Genomic DNA, 16,488 nt, shown 5'->3' with positions numbered 1-16,488 from the left:
TCGCCCTGAGCGATCAGAGGGGCGGTGCTCTTCCACCTCCTCCTCCCACAGCGCTCAGAGCGGCTGTCAGGGATGCAGATCAGCTGTGTGAGCTCTCTGGGACTGACAGCATATTTAACCATGAGGAGACCAGCGGGCGTTGAGCAGAAATGCGCGCTGTGCTGACGGTGTGCTCATCCCGCCATGAGCCGCCGACCTCCGGGCGGGACATGAGGCTCTGGGTCCTGGCGGTGACAGCGCTGCTGGCCGCCAACACCGCCCGGGGATCACCGCTGCTCCTGGATCCAGAGGTACTGAACTGAACTCTCACTCACCCGATGACCCGTGTAATGTTGCCATTTGGTTACTGAAAGCAAATTCGTTGTATAGGAAAATTAAAAAATCTAACTTGTTTAAGGGGGAAAACTTGTACATTTGAAATCTACTTAAGGAGGGGATGGGATTTCACTTCAGAAACTCATGAGTAATGAATAACAGAATAGTGTAATGTGATTTTCTTCCTGGAGGAACACAAGGTTGACCATATTTATTACATGTAAAAATAATAATAAAAAAAAAACTTTAAAACTTTGCACAAACTCAAAAATGCAGAAAAGTCCAACCTTTATTGGACTAATTTTTGTGACTTGTTGAAGAAATTCAATGTTTTTAACAAAATTTCACATGGCACAATTATGGTTTGGTGCTTTCTCCTTTGTCTCTTCGGACAGTAGGACAATTTTTTTTCTGCTCAACAGGTTTTCTTTAGGATTTACGTCTGGGAATTGTGGAAAACAGTTGATTTTGTGTGTGACAAACCATTTCTGTTTATTTTACAATTTGGGTTTGATTTTTTTCTTTTTTCAGAGGAAAGACTCGGTGTCAACCTATAATTAGCTTACTGGCAGAATACATCAGCTTTTTTTTATTGAAAATTGTTTGACTCTATCAAGGTTTGCATACGTTTTGGAAGACAAACAAGCCCACAGCATCACAGATCCTTCACTATGCCTAGCAGAGAGCATGACATACTTTACTACATACTTATTTGTTGCTTTAAATTAGAATGTTGCATTAAATGTCTGGTAAAGTATCAACTCAGAGGGATTTGTGTATGCTGCAGCTGTAGTGTCTAGAACAACATCAGAACATGGCATGAAGTTAAAATTCAGACTCCCTTAGAAACATAAAGAGCATTGTTGCATGCAACAACTTTTGTTCATGTGTACTAGATTTCTTGCAAAATTAGCAATATACCAAGAGGTGAATAGACAAATTAATCAGTCAATAAAACCATTTATAGCACCTTTTATGACAGAAAAACGGAGACTGAAGCACACACTGGCTGAATGACTCAAAGTCAAGACCTAAATCCTATAGAGAACCTGTGGCAAGACTTAAAAAAAATGATATACACAAAGGACACCCCAACAGACTTGTTGCTTGAATTGCAGCAAAATGCAGATGTGAAAAGCTGAATACAAATGGATACACTAGTATTATATTTGTATACGTATGCATATAAATACAATTTTGCATTTTTTACCGACAGTTGTGCACCAGTTTGTGTTGGTCGATCACAGAAAATCTAATAAAAATCCATGGAAATTTGTAATTATGATGAGACAAATGGTAAGTAAATTATACCAATAAAATCATTAAGTCGTAAGACACACACTGCTTTTCAGTTTAAACGCACTTCGGCTACGGACAGAATTTCAGATATTGCTTTTCATCAATGTCAATCTTTCGTCCCAGAATTGACGGTGAGTGTAATAAAGTGATATGACAGACTGATTTCATTTGCATCACTCTGCTTATAGACACATGAGCAGCAGACCTAATCTCACTCTCATCTCTGAGCAAAACCTCCTGACATTTTTGTGTCTCATGTGGAACAAAGAAGCTTTCACACTCCTGGTTTATGTGTCATATTCCCCGATTCTCATTTCCTCCTCCAGCTCCTGTACATCTGTAATCACTGTCGCGGCTGCCGTTGTCTGAACATGAAATCTCCTGCATGCACCTATAGCTATCAAATTATGGTCAATCATAAACCCGCATGCAACATCTGTTGTCTTGTTCCCCGTGGCGTCATTTGAAACATGTTTCCTTTTGTGTTAAACTCTGGAGCTCCTCTTGAGTTCCATGTTTGGAGGAAATACTTTCCAAATAATACCTCTGGATTTTAGGGACACCTCAGGGGTTTTTAGGTGTATGTGTGGTCCCTTTCATGAAGATATCAATTAATATACTGTAGATCAACAACAACAACAACAAAAAAATGTGTGTGCTTTTTAGGGCTGAAAAACGTATTACGGTATAAAAGTTTCATATCAATCAATATCGATAATTATTGATTAGTTTTTTTGTTTTAAACATCTGAAACACAGCCGAACTGGTGTCATGGCCTTTCCAGACATCCAGTTTTCACTCCATGTCGTTGTTTTTCAGCAATTATGAGAAACGGTGCTCGTAACTGCTGCCGGCAAGTTACTCAAAAGGGTGTTGCTAGGTAACCAGAGCAAGAGCGAGTTAGTTGATGACACCAACCAACTTCTCAATATGGTTAGAGACAGGAATGATGCCACTTCAAATCATGTTTTCTTTGTGAAATAATTAGGCAGCTAAACCATTCCTCTGCCTACATCTCCCAGAATGCTCTGATGTTCTGGATTGGAGTCATGTGAAAGTATTGAATATTCTATCACACGTATTATGTATTGACATCGATCACATGCCTATCATAATGTATATTCTTATTAATTTACTTCAGGTACAAACGAAAAACATCATTAATAATTACATTGGCAAGCAGAATAATTGTTTCTGCCTTTGCAGGATTTTCTGGAGAAGTATGGATATCTCCATCATGAGCATCAGATTCACAATGCAGTTGAAGTGCAATCAGCCGTCAGGTGAGTGACGTTAAAGTTGGGTCTCTAACGAGTGTAGGAATCGCAGAGTAGACCTGAGAGTTTGTCATTTTGTTGGAGCCGCTGCTCGTGTTTGGTGCTCCTCATCAGGGTGAGGGTTAACCTGGAGTGGGACTGGCCTCAGGGCTGTACGACACCACGGGACCATAAAACACCTCCCCCCCCCCATGTCTGGACTGGAATCATGTCCCGAACCCTCTCTGAGCCATTCAGGAATGCTACGAACCTCTCTGTGTTGCTAACCGAGAGCAGAGTAGAAAGCTTTGCCCACCACGACAGCTTATAGATTTGCTTTGTGACTTGCACACTGATGGGCCTCCTGATTGCATTTCCAACACTGAGAAGTGGTTTCCTCTCTCTGCAGAGAGTACCAGTGGCTCTCCCGTCTCCCCATCACAGGGCAACTTGACAGCGCCACCCTGAGGCAGATGGCAGAGCCCCGCTGTGGGGTGTCAGACGAGGGCAGCCAGCAGGTCTGGGCCCAGAGGGTGAATGTCATCTTTACTGGGAAAAGACAACTGCAGCACCGTAGGAGGCGCTCTGCAGACCAAGGTAATTCGTGAAACCTTCAGACCTTCGAGATGTGACGCTGGTGAAGAATTAGAGGCATGTTTATGTAGAATATCTGAGAAGATAAAGAGCTGTCCTCTGGAGGTGTTGTGTGAGTGCGTGTGTCCTTTTTTGGTCTTAGACAGACCAACAGTTAACTGGGAGGTCCCACCTTAATAAAGCACCAAGCAGAGCTGAGGGTTGTAAATAAAGACGCTGGAATGTCTGATACCGACTGAAAAGCTTCTGGCGGTTTAGCAGCAATCATGCCACTTCAGATGATTTGTTGTTTGTAAAATATTTTCAGCAAAACACAGCAGTTATTCACTTACTGCTAATATTCATCTTAATCTGTCAAACATTTTTTTAAACTATATGCTCAATTGAGGTTTCAAAACAAGAAAGGACCTGAAAAATTGTTTCATGCTGTCGAAAGTGCTGCAACATCTCCTGACTCTCATGATAACTGATTTGATTTTAAAAAAAAGCTTTTTAGCAGTGAAGATTGTGCATAGAGTTTTGCAACTTTTTTTTTTAATAGAATTTGAATGTTTCATCAGATATTACACATAAGTCATTTTCACAGATTTGTTAAAAGACAACAGATAATGGCTCATAGGGGTAAATCTGATTCTGTCACAGCCATCGAAGCTTGTTCTTAACTTCAAATCTGCAACATGGAACTCTTCAGAAAAAAAGAGTGAAATCCTGCTTTTATTTACATTTAATCTGCTGTCTCACCTTGTTTTGGAAACAGAGTTGTTCAGCCATTTTCTCTATCCTGGGAAAGTCTAAAGATTGCTTCCTTCAAGGAGTCATTAACCCTGTTTGATCAGTGTTTCTGTGATTTTTGAGAAATGCAAGGTTTTTCAAACAGCAGCATTCTTAGCTCCAGGGTGAAATACCTCCAGTAATATCTTTGCTTAATTTTCCTTAGCAAGTTGCAGATTGACAACTTACACGTTTTTACCTTCAGAGTGGTTCTGGTAAAATTCTGCTTGGGTGTGGGATCTCTCTTCTTATCAGTAACGGTGACGTTAATTTGAAACGGTTGCTTTCTGGCAAAGACCGGACTTTCAGTATTTTATTTGCTTTCAGCAGGGTCTAAGGGGATACTTTAGGAAAGTTATTCCAAAAGCTGAATTTATCCATTTAAACATCTAAATGTTCATTTTGTTGCATCTACAGATGAAAGGAAAATGAATGATAATGTTAACGGGGGGACCAATTATAGACCTGAACCCGGTTCAGGTCTATAATTGGTTTTCAGTCTATAATAAACTGAAAACAACTAAAACACCAGACCACTATCAACATTTTCTTCATCACTGACATAAAGGCTGATATCAGTGAACCGTTATGTCAGGTTCAATTACATAAAGGTTCACTTCCTCTGAAATTGACGCTTTCAAGTTCCATGCAAGTTCGCAGCCTTCCACACGGATGAGAAAAAAAATGTTTTCTGAAGGAAGATTTTATGGGCAGACGAGATAAATATGCAGCTAAAATACAAAAAATGTGTGTGCATGTACCATGCAGTATCATGCACGATACTGCATGGTAGTGGCAAGTATCATGCTGCAACGCTAGCAGTGGGACTGCTGCATTGCTTGAACAGATGGGAGAATAAAGATGGAGGACTACCTATAACTAGCTCAACTTCACCTCGAATGAACCGCAACTGGAAAACGATTCCAAACACACATTAAGCCAGCTTTGAGGTGGATAATGAAAGACTAACATTTTGCTTCAAGGTCGGCACCAACCTCAACTCAAATGTTGGGCTGCGATTAAAAGTCTGTCAAGAAACCACCTAATTTAAATAATCTCCACCACTAATGACAAGAGGAGTCGTTAAATGATCCCAGAAGCTTGTTGTTGTCCACATTGTGTGTTTTGGTTAAATTGCACCTTTGAACGGGGCATTTATCCACTAATTACTGGGAGTGAATATGAATACCTGAGCCATAACTGCTGACAGTAATCCCTGCCCTGTTTGGAATACACAAAATCCACAATAAATATAAACTTCTGCACACATTATTTTAGGAATGACTGAAGGTTTTTTTTTTTGTTTCACAGTGGTTCTGCGCTGCAGAGAGCATTTCAAATGAGTCTTTAAAAGCCCCAGGTTAATTGTACATTATTCTGTATGATGAGTGGATGAACGCTCCTCACTGATATTGTAAGCTGCGCTCTCTAACTGCCTTCTCTCGCTGTGACCAATGACAGATTATTATCACAATTTCCTGCTGCTGTGTTTATCGATGTCTAAAGAGTGCAGCCGAGCTCTGCCAAACTTCTTCTTTTTTTTTTTTTTTTTAGTAATTGAGCTCAGGCTCTCCCACTCTCTCAGTTTGGGGTGATTTAGAGAAAATCTTCATGTGGTAGTAAAGGGTGTAATTTATATCCAGCTGATGGAAATGCGATAGCCGAACACAAACTCAAGAAATAACTGCTGCAGTTTTCTTCTCAGGCAACCCTCCCTCTCCTCCCCCCTCACTATCTGGCTCAATCTGTATCTGACCTTCATCTGTCTGTGAATTCAAATTTTCAGCATCCCAGAAGCAAAACGTCGCTTTCCAACCTACGTCCCTCTCTGGCTGCTCGCGCCTCCGTCCCGATGAGGTGCAAAGCCTCTGCATGCCTCCATGTCCCTGGCAGCGTTAGTTAATGTTTGGGGAATGCAGTCGCTGCAGTGGCAGCCGATGTTTGCTGCTGCTTCTTCATGTCAGTACCTGAAGTGTTCCCTCTGGTAAACACGTCCGCAACTCAGAGACTGCATTGTGTTGTTTGCTGAACTGGTCGCCCATTAGAGGGCCCAAATCATACAGGCGGAACAGGCTCGTATCTCGCTGTTTTGGACGCCATCAGAGTGTTTCTGTTTTAGCCTGAGACATAATGCATCGCAGATTCCCTCACACCTTCAGGTTAAACCTCTCGGAGACAGCGTTTTTATTAACTGATCTTGGCTTACGCTAAGAGTCAAGATCATCATCATGCAGTATCACAATGGAAATGTCATATTGCATGGTGAGAAATGCATATAAAAAAAGCCGGCCAGCGTTTCCGCAGAGTGATATGGTTACAGTTACAGCCCTGAATTATGAGATTTGATTGGAATACAATCTGTATCATTAGAGAACTGATAGCAGAGTCTGCAGTTCAAATATGAGTGCATGGGGTGAAAATTCCTATGTTGATTTGTCCAGTGAGGATAAGGAAGTCTGTGGCATCATGTCCACTTATGACTAAATTATTACAAAAATCAAGTCTGACAGCATTCATGATATGATTTCTTACTCGGATGCAATTTCTGCTCTGGTTGTTATGACAGTTTCACCCTGACGTATATTTAAGTCCTGTTCATCTCAGTAACTCTGATTTGATGGTAAAAAAAAAAAAGTGAATGGAAGCAGCTAAAAGTCTCACTTTATGGAAACGATTAGTTAAATAATGGAGTTTTTCAGGACACCGTTTTTCATAGCTTGAGCCAGACAGATAAGTCTGTGTACTGCTTCTTTGTGACTCAAAAATACTATAATATATGTTATCAAAGAGCAATTGTTTTTGAAGAACACTTGATCCTTATCTTAGAAAATTAAACTTTCTGACTTAAGCTTTTTCAAAGCCTCTGAACATGGCGCCTTTTCACACTCTCACTTTGCCTGCACGATATGTCTGCAAACATGTACAACTATGGGAAATAATCACATATATACTGTTGATGACAAAAATACCAAGAAAATACATTTGCTTTTGGTATTTGAAGTCGATATTTGAACAACAAGGATTTGTCTTCTGCTGCAGACACTGTCAGATGAAGCTGACAGCTGCATTAGCACTAAGATGAAGCGGATCCTCTCTGCTGCGGTGTGATCTTGTCAAGAAGGAACATGGCTGCTGGCTCCCAGCTTCCAGGAAATTAAAGAGCAAACCTCAGCCTGAGGAATGTTGAATATTTACAGAACTCACATTCCACCTGGCTCACGAGCGATGAAAGCACAGTAGGTGTGTGTATGTTATTCAGAGGTGTGTCCTTAACGACGTGGACTGAACGATATGTAGTCCTGTGCAAAAGTCCCGGGTCATCCCTTATGTCTTTATATTTCACTATCGAATAGGTATCGTGTTTTGCGTTGATTATATCAGTGGTAATAAATGCATATTTTGATAATTTTGTTTTCTTGTCTGTTAAGATGATCCCTCCAGCACTTGTGAGCTTCTCCTGTGGCAGGACTCCATCTAACTGGACGAATCTATTAACGACAAGAAACTTGGTATATCAAATGTTGCATTAAAAAGCAAATGTTTTCGGGCACAACCGTCAAATGTGCACAAAAAAGGGATAAAAATGTTGGTAACATGAAGACTCCAGCTACACTTTAGAAACAACTTTTTGTCTTTTTTTTTGCCTAAATATGCATCGGTCTCTTACTAAAGTGTTGCTGGAGTTCTCACATATGATCAACTCTCGGTGCCCAGACAAAACACCCTCCTGATGTGACCTCGGAGTCGGAACAGTTTGACCTTGCAGTCAGAGAAATCTTGTTTCTTAACGCTGCTTGCAAGCCAAACTCCCTCTACTCCATCACAATAACAACAATAACTTCGGCTATCAGAAGATCTCGCTCCCTTCTGTATCTCAGCCATAGGGGGCACCCTGGTAATTGCTTCCATAAGGGAAGTCTTGGAATGTTTTGTGTGTCGGACTTCCTGGCTCGTCCAAAGTTCTCGGGGGACCCGTTGTGCTGTGGAGGTCTGGGACGGTGAGGAGTCCAAGCTCAGGATGCAGGCCGGCGCATGCCGTCTGGCTGCAGCCTGAATGCAAGTCGCTCTTTTGAGAACTTAGAAAAGAGACTGAAAATGTGGAGTTTTTCCTCTTTGATTTTTTTTTACTGGAGAACACATGGGCCACAATAGCACCTCTAAAAGAAACAATTCCCTTCTTTTAACATCTAGCATCACTTTTACAAGCCATTCCTGGGTACTTCTAGTTCTCCTGTTGAATAGTTTTAAGACTCAAAATATCTGCAATCCAACACATGTTGCAGTCATGTTGCTGCTAAGACACAAGCCTCTGTTTGTGTGTTTACTCACAAGGAAACACAAACTGATGTCACTGCCAAACCCATGCCTTAATGGGTCTAGATATCCAGATATTTTCCAGTCTCCGGGGTGTTGTTTGGGCCTCTCTGCAATTTGCAGAGTGCAATACTCATTTAACTCTTGCGGGTCACCTGCATCCCCTTTCTGCTGCGCATTGTTTCAGAAAATGTGCAAATGACATTAAGCGTGGCTCAAACAAAGCTTTCTGCAGGGCTTAGGAGACTGTTTGCATAAGCAACAGTTTCCCACCTGCATTTAAACATATTTTGACAAGCGTAAACATGCGTGATTCAGGATGCCAATTTATAGACAAATGACCGCTTCAGAAAGTGTGTGCGAGACCTTAATGCCTGCTACGATCTGAAGTGCAAATTTGCAGCAGATTTAGTTGAAACTGCCTTTTGCTCAGTTTCAGAAAGTGTTCGCCTTGCTGCAGGGTTTACATGCTGTTACATTCAGGTGATGTCTCTCTCTCAGACTTTCCGCTGAAAGCTTTGGAACAACATCACTTGTATTTAACAAGAAAACTCCAATAGGATAATCTTGGGACTGTAGGGTGAAATGCATGAGGCGGGTATTAAAAGGATTAACAATACTGTGTTGGGCCTTCTTTGACCTTTCAGAGCTGCCTCAGGTCTTCTAGGCAGAGATTCAACAAAGCGTCAGAAACATTGTTTGCAGATTTGGTGTCGATTGATCTCATTCTTAAATTTCTCATTCTGTTGCTTGGCTCAAGCCTTAGCAAGTTGACTCCTCCACATCCAGATGCCGCAACGCAGCGAGTTGCCGCCACCTGTTTGACTGATCTCCCATTTCTGGTTAACAAGCCGTTGAACAGGTGTACGTCTGTGAAGATGCTTCCCTCCTTCCTCTGAGTAAACCAGCAGCTGCATCTCCTGAAACACTCATATTACCTAATGAGTGTTTGCTCTTGTATCGGCTCAGACTCCGCACAGCTACGTCGTGTAATTGTGTGGACGCAACAGATTAGACTGCAAGCAAATTAAAGATTGCTTTCATTTCGCCCCGTATTTTTCTGTCACTGAACAAATGTGAGAAGCCAGCGACACGTGTAATTAAGTCCAAGCGCAGAAGCCGCAGACTCGTGTTGAGGTCAAACGTTCGGTCGAGCCAGGACTTTGATCGTTTGCTCAGCTGGAAGCTGACACGGGTAACACATCCTGTGATTTTCACACAGCCTGTTCATCTTCTTCAAATAGGAGCCTGACAAATGAATGTTTAATTGAAGAACGACAGCAGGCGGCCACCTTCAGGGAACCTCCAGGAAACGTTTCCTGAAGATTCATACTGGATTGTTATACAATAGAGAAACTTGGGGACGGGAGAAAAGCCCTTAAGGAAAGCACTTTCACAATCCTTGAATATGTCCGTAAGATTATTATAAATATGTTAAAACCTGTGAATTTATTAAGACTTCAATAGAACTTGGCTAATGTAACTTTATATTAATAAGAAAACATATACAAAGAGTCATAATATTTGTTTTGGATTCTGGTGATTTTTCTATATTATAACATGTTTGTTTCACTCAGTAGATCACTTACTCTTCTATGCAGTTAGATGCAGATTTATTTATTTATTTATTTATTTATTTATTTATTTATTTATTTACCATTTGACATATTCCCGAAAGTACTTTCCATTTAAAAAAAAAAGACTAAACCTACAATAATTTGGCATAAAACCAGAGGAAAGTGATATTTCCATTAATGTCAAAACAGTCCTGGGGGGAAATAAGTACACCATACCTGCCTAAACTTCATTTAAGAGAAAAAGAAGCAGCCAAGTGCTGTTAATCAAAGGCATCTGATTAGATGATCATCAGCAAATTTGACTGGCTCTGTGAACATTTTGACTGTCTGCTGTTCTGAAGCATACATGTGTCAAGAGGGAAATACATCAGGAGCAATTTCACATGAACCTGGAAAGACTTGTAAGGCTGTTTCCAAACTACTGAATCCCACTCATCATCCAGTCACAATGATATTACAGTAATTTCCTCTCAGGAGAGAAAATATTTTTGGCACAGTAAACTGGAAAGCCAGCTGGTGGAATAGCAATACAAGCGCTACGCCTTAGACTCTACAGGTCTCACTTAGCATTTAACTCCTTTCAGACTATTCATCTCCGTCACCACGGTAACGTACGCATACCACTAGAGCTGGTTGATGTATTTTCAATTGCATTTTCAATAATAATCACATTGCTATCATTTTGCCAAATTATACTTAACATGACTGCCTGCATCAACCCATCATTTACATCTGTCTGTTGCTCTTCGGTTTGTTTTTCAGCTGAGAAGTGGTACAAGCGACAGCTGACCTACCAGATAGTCAACTGGCCGCGCCACCTGTCTCTGGGCTCCGTCCGGCTGGCCGTGCGAACTGCTTTCCAGCTTTGGAGTAACGTGTCTGACCTGGTGTTCAGGGAGGCCCCCGAGGGCCCCGCAGACATTCGGCTGGCTTTTTATGAGGGGGACCACAACGACGGGGCCAGTAATGCCTTTGACGGACCAGGTCGGAGTCACAGCCTGAACAAAACGAATATGGCACTTTGATTTCAAATGTACTGTTATTATGTTTTAATAACAGTACATTTATTACATTTACTGTTTAATAAATTTAAACAGTAAATGAATTACTGTTTAATAAATTTACTGTTGTTCCCTTGTTAATCTTAAGCTAATTGCACGATAACAGTTTGCAGCACCGGTCGGACACGAACCGGTCTGTGCAGGTGCAGCAGACGGCTGTAACACGGTAAAATATGCAACCGTCTCATGTCTGACATTCAGGTGGGACGTTGGCTCACGCCTTCCTGCCTCGCAGAGGGGAAGCCCACTTCGACATGGCGGAGAGATGGACGCTGAATGGACACAAGGGCCACAACTTGTTCATGGTGACCGCCCATGAGATCGGACACACTCTGGGCCTGGAGCACTCCCCTGTGCGGCACGCTCTGATGTCGCCGTACTACAGGAAGCTGGGCCGCCGCCTGGTCCTGAGCTGGGACGACATCCTTGCAGTGCAGCAGCTGTACGGTGAGAACATGTTCGCTCTGCGACGCGACGGTGGGCTGGGCGCGGATTCAATGTCCGAATGACAAATCTGTCTGGCTTCAAGGACATAACAAAGGATGGAACCCATAATGGTTATGAAAGCAGACTGTCTTTGAGGAGACCCTGGTGTAAAATAATCCTTTTGTAATGCCACTCATTAAATCAGGATCAGACCAGGCAAGAAAAGGTCAGACAGCGACTGGCTGCATACAGATGTCAGAGGTTTACGTCCATTCATTCTAGATGTAAATGTCCTTTTCGGGTCTTTTTTTTTTTTGTTCAGAGGGGAATGACTGTACACTATAAATCCTCGCAATGACTGTATGCTGTACAGTAATGGTACAAAAGTTTGAATTTAGTGTGTGTTTTCAACACATTTATACACACATACATATATTCCAAAATAAGTAGATAAATAATATATGACAAATGTCTCCTAGCAATAGAAAACAAGCTCTTTGTGTATCCTTGGATACAGAAAAGGTCCACTTTCTGTGGACAAATTGCTGGAATTTATTATAAAGTTGTTTGGTTTTAAAGGGCTCTTAATGGGGCCCCTTTAAGACCTTAATGTAAAAAACCTTGAAGCACTTTAAGCTGCCTTGTTGCTGAAAAAGTGCTATATAAATAAAGCTTCTTCTTCTTCTACTTGAACTGGATGGTTGAAACTTGGACACAACTTGGCGTTTCATCATCAGTGATCCCAGTGACAACGATCCCAACTTTACGCACAGCAATATACTTGAGCTCAAGTTAGACTTAAAGTTCAACTTTGCGCACTCTTTTGTGTTTTTAGATATTATCAAAGCTGCACGTTGTATCGTGACTCCATAACGGGGATATAGAGAGGAGCCAAACAGGTGTGAGCAGAAGCGGCATATTTACGGACGGCACTTCACTTTGGGCTTGTTTTCGCAAATGGGTTGAAAATGAGAAATGGTCGAAAGCTGACTTCTGTTTGGCTCATGGTGATTGAGTGTACACATTCAGAGCCTTTGTGTAATCAACCTCACAGCTTCGACGCTTCAACCGAGAGGCCTGGTGCGAAGAGCAGAGGACTTTCTGCAATCTGCAAGTTTCTCTGAATTCCTGGCAAACTTGGGAACAGCTTCTAATCCAAACCACAACATCCCCTCTCTGTGCTGAGTTTATCTTCGTAGCAGGATGGGGTTCGCTCTCTGACCTCTCTTACGCAGATTTAATGCTACGAGCTTCATGTAACACACTCAGAGGCCTGTTTGTGTCTCCCAGCGTTTCTGTCAGCTCTGTTGTGATAGACGGCTGCTGTAGGAGCATCTCCTCGTGATTGTGCGTGTGTCTGTACAACAGTTTTTTTTTTTTTTTTGTTTCCAGGGAGTGTGCCGTAACTCCTGGCATGCGCAAAGGCAGGTTTCCACATGCGTCGTTCTGCATTGTTGTTTCTTTTCCACCTTCTTGGAAAATGGATTCGCTGCAACATTTGGGGAAAAAACAAAACAAAACAAGAACACATCATCGCGTCTTTTCACACCAAACAGTTCCTTGGTCGCCTCAGTGATAAGGTGTTGCTCTTGAATCTGTGAGATCTTTCTCTGCTTTGACCCTGAGCCTCAGGTGCACAGCAGCTGCACTCTGCAGGAATGCCTTCGTGCCTGCAGGACAGTCTCACAATCATTTGTGTAATGCAGCTCTGAACTTGAGACTGGGCTCAGGAGAAGCTTGCAGGCAGGCAGGCCGTCTCTGGATGCCTCCCTTCCAACTTATCCAAGAAGTCCCATCTGCTTGGCCTCTGGACACATTTTGTTCTCGGCTTCTCGAATTAGATTCAGAAGCGTCCCTCGCCCGATCTTATTCAAAAATCTGCAAAATACATTGATTAGTCTTTACAATTTTGCTGCCTTTTTGTTTCCTAATAAGTTTTATTGTTTGCCACTCAGGTGTAGCTTAGCAAACTGCAGCTGGATTCCCCCCCGCCCCGCTCCACACACACACACACACACTGTGTGTAATTTCTACCCTGTGGCTGTAATTTCTGCAGCTGCTCCCACGTAAATGTCAAGCAGCTTCTCACACGGATACAGGCAGGACTGCTGGCGCTGCGGAAAAACCTTCAGCCAGACGTAATCGTGTTTGTGAGAGAACCTCTCCTGCTGCTCTGACTTGCTGCTGTCCTGCAGGTCCAGGAGAAGCATGTTCACGGCAGAATGAATCAGTCAGCATTGATAAGGTCTTCTTAACCTGGAATGCAATTAATAAATTGTTCCTTTGAACATATTTTATTCAAATAGGACTGTAAAAATGTTGATAGGGCCTCTCATTAGAAACAACTTATGTTCATAGTTAACAAAATACTAATGTAGTTCTTACAGGTGCCTTTAATTGTAAAGTTATTCAGTCTCTTGCCTGTTCAGAATTAAAATTATTCTATTTGGGGCTCAGAATCAGTAAGATAACCCAGCGTCAGTGAACACATCATGCAACTGTCCACAAACGCTAGCTGTGTCTTCTCATGGCGCAACATTCTTCAAGAGTTGGGAAACTTCCTCAACAATTTGATATACATCTTGACATCCAAACATCTAAAACAAAGAGTGATTTTTTTTAAGAGGGGGGCGGGGAGGAAATAATAAACAGTTTGGAAAATGATTTCACCGGGAAAGTTTTTGAAAACATTTCGTCTATGAGAGCGTTTTTATGTTTGAGCGAAGTCAGACTTCCAGACCTTATCTCTCTCCTGCCATCCATTGTGGTGTGTATTTATCTATTTTTCCTGCAGTCTTCCTCCAGTTCATTGGGATGCTGATCTTATCCGACTCTCACGCAAATATTTGCCCAGCTCTTTGCCGACAAAATGACTATAATCAAGCTCAAGCAGCCATTGTTTACTTGTGGCCTTGTTCTGTTCGTTTTGTTCTGAATGCCTTCATCTGCAGGGCATGCATCTATTATAAAGTGCTAAAGCCTAAAGATCTGTGGATGGACGACCTTTCAGTGTTACACTGAAACTGATTTGTTCAGGATTCCACTGTGTGCTTTATCTAAAGTCTTGTGTTTATTTCCTGCGCTGTACCGACGTGATCCATCGGTTTACATCGACTTCACCACATCCTGTAAGGAACAATTTAAATGTTAGCATTCTCCTAGTCTCCCACTTGGATATACTGCATGTTTAATCTCCCATAGCGTCTGATTTATAAAACCCTTTTAATTGCGTCTAACACAGAGGGGAAATGAGACAAACCCAAAGAGTCCTGAGAATTTTTTTCAGCGCAGTCATTAAAGCGGCATCAGACGGATTCCTCCGGTCCTGTCTGACGCCTTCGCTTTGACCGACGGGTGGCTTTGCTTCTGCTTTCAGGGAAACCGTTGGGTAATCTCCCGGTCAGGTTGCCTGGACAGGTATTACACGCCGCGCTGCAGGAGTGGGAGTTCACCGAGCTCCAGAACCAGAACCTAGGACTGCCTCTGTACTGCCAGGGGATCTTTGATGCCATCACTGTGGGTGAGGTCCAGATGAAATATTGCGCAAAAAGGTACTGGATTTTGTGTTTGTTTTAATGTAAAATGCTTTATTTCTTGCCATTACGTGCGTCTAGATGAGAAGCAGACGGTGCTGGTGTTCCGGGGCAGCCGGTTCTGGACGGTATCGCCCGAAGGCAGCGTGAGCGACCCGCTCCTCCTCCGCCAGCGCTGGCCTGGCCTCCCTCGGGCGATAGAAGCTGCTGCCTTTTCCCCTCTGGACTCCAAGTGGTATTTTTTCAAAGGTGCCGCTTCACTGAGCTCATTAATTGGACCCACGCTTCACCTAACCCGCTGACTGCCACCACATATGTCGTGGTACACCGTACACGTCCCAAAAATAGATTCCGATGGGGTCATTTATGGAGCGAAATGCTATTTAAAGAGCATGCTGTTCTGGAGCGTCAGCCGTGGATTTTAATTAGCGTCTTCTTTGTGCTGAAGGCTAATGAATCGTTTGAAGCTCCGTAAGTGTCCCGCAGCGTGCCAAAGACTTGTCTCATCAGTGTCCTCTCATCTGCTGCATGCAAATAAGTTTTCTATTAAAGCTCTCTCAAAGTCTAATTCAAGCTGTTATGTGGTACATTGTATTTCTGTTTAATACTGTACCCCAAACAGCCTCCATGGCCAGAAGTCATCTACAGTGGTGCCTTGTAAAAGCAGTCATACTCCACGAACCATTTAGTATCAGGATATACATTGGGATTTTGGGTGAGGGACCAAAACTAAGAAGCACAAAATATTTTCAGAAATAAAAATCTGAAGAGCATTTTTGTGCTTTTTTTTTATTATTATTAAACCCTCTTTCTTATGTTTTCTGTGTCCCCTAAGACTTGTAGCTAACTAGCTAACAGGACTTCTTATAGCTTTCCCTCAACAATTAATTGGAGAGATTTGGTCAGCAGAATCTTCCTTCTGATATTTGCTCCTACACCCGGGTTACCAAAAGTCTTTCAGCTACTTCTTTTCTTAATAATCTCCTGTCTCAGCACGTCACGTTTAGGTGGACGGCTCTGTTTTCAGCTGGTGAATCAGACATTGCACTGAGCTATTCAAGGTTTGGTCTATTGCTTACTAACCTTAACCTGTTTTTACATTTACTCCCTGACCTTTCTGCTGTGCGCATTTGAGTTCCATATTTTTGTGTTCACTAATGTAAGCAAACATTACATAGTCTGCGTGAGTAGATCTGCTAGCTAATTAGTTTACTTCTGAGGCCAGGTCGTTGTATTTCATTTTATTTAGGTTTATCAGAGAACATGGGACAAATAAAAAATGCACACCACACTTTTAAGATTTTCTTTTGTGACATAATGACAAAAAAAAAAAAAAAAAAAA

The 16,488-nt window shown here is 42.1% G+C and overlaps 1 protein-coding gene across 1 annotated transcript in view; it reads left to right on the top strand.

Annotated features, from left to right (window-relative positions):
* Positions 1-16: 16 nt before the first annotated feature.
* Positions 17-16,488, top strand: part of mmp28 (matrix metallopeptidase 28) — a 19,546-nt gene continuing 3,074 nt past the window's right edge. The window contains exons 1-7 of the mRNA XM_015018618.1: positions 17-290; positions 2,821-2,897; positions 3,280-3,467; positions 10,889-11,110; positions 11,389-11,634; positions 14,990-15,133; positions 15,228-15,395. Coding sequence (XP_014874104.1) covers positions 150-290; positions 2,821-2,897; positions 3,280-3,467; positions 10,889-11,110; positions 11,389-11,634; positions 14,990-15,133; positions 15,228-15,395 — 1,186 coding nt within the window. The 5' untranslated portion in view covers positions 17-149. The remainder of the gene's footprint in view (positions 291-2,820; positions 2,898-3,279; positions 3,468-10,888; positions 11,111-11,388; positions 11,635-14,989; positions 15,134-15,227; positions 15,396-16,488) is intronic.

Source organism: Poecilia latipinna, unplaced genomic scaffold (assembly GCF_001443285.1).
Source record: "Poecilia latipinna isolate Pla-1442-1.1 unplaced genomic scaffold, P_latipinna-1.0 Scaffold2296, whole genome shotgun sequence".
NCBI classification, from domain to species: Eukaryota; Metazoa; Chordata; class Actinopteri; order Cyprinodontiformes; family Poeciliidae; genus Poecilia; species Poecilia latipinna.
Note: the sequence above shows the minus strand (reverse complement) of the source record. Positions and strands in the feature narration are given on the sequence as shown.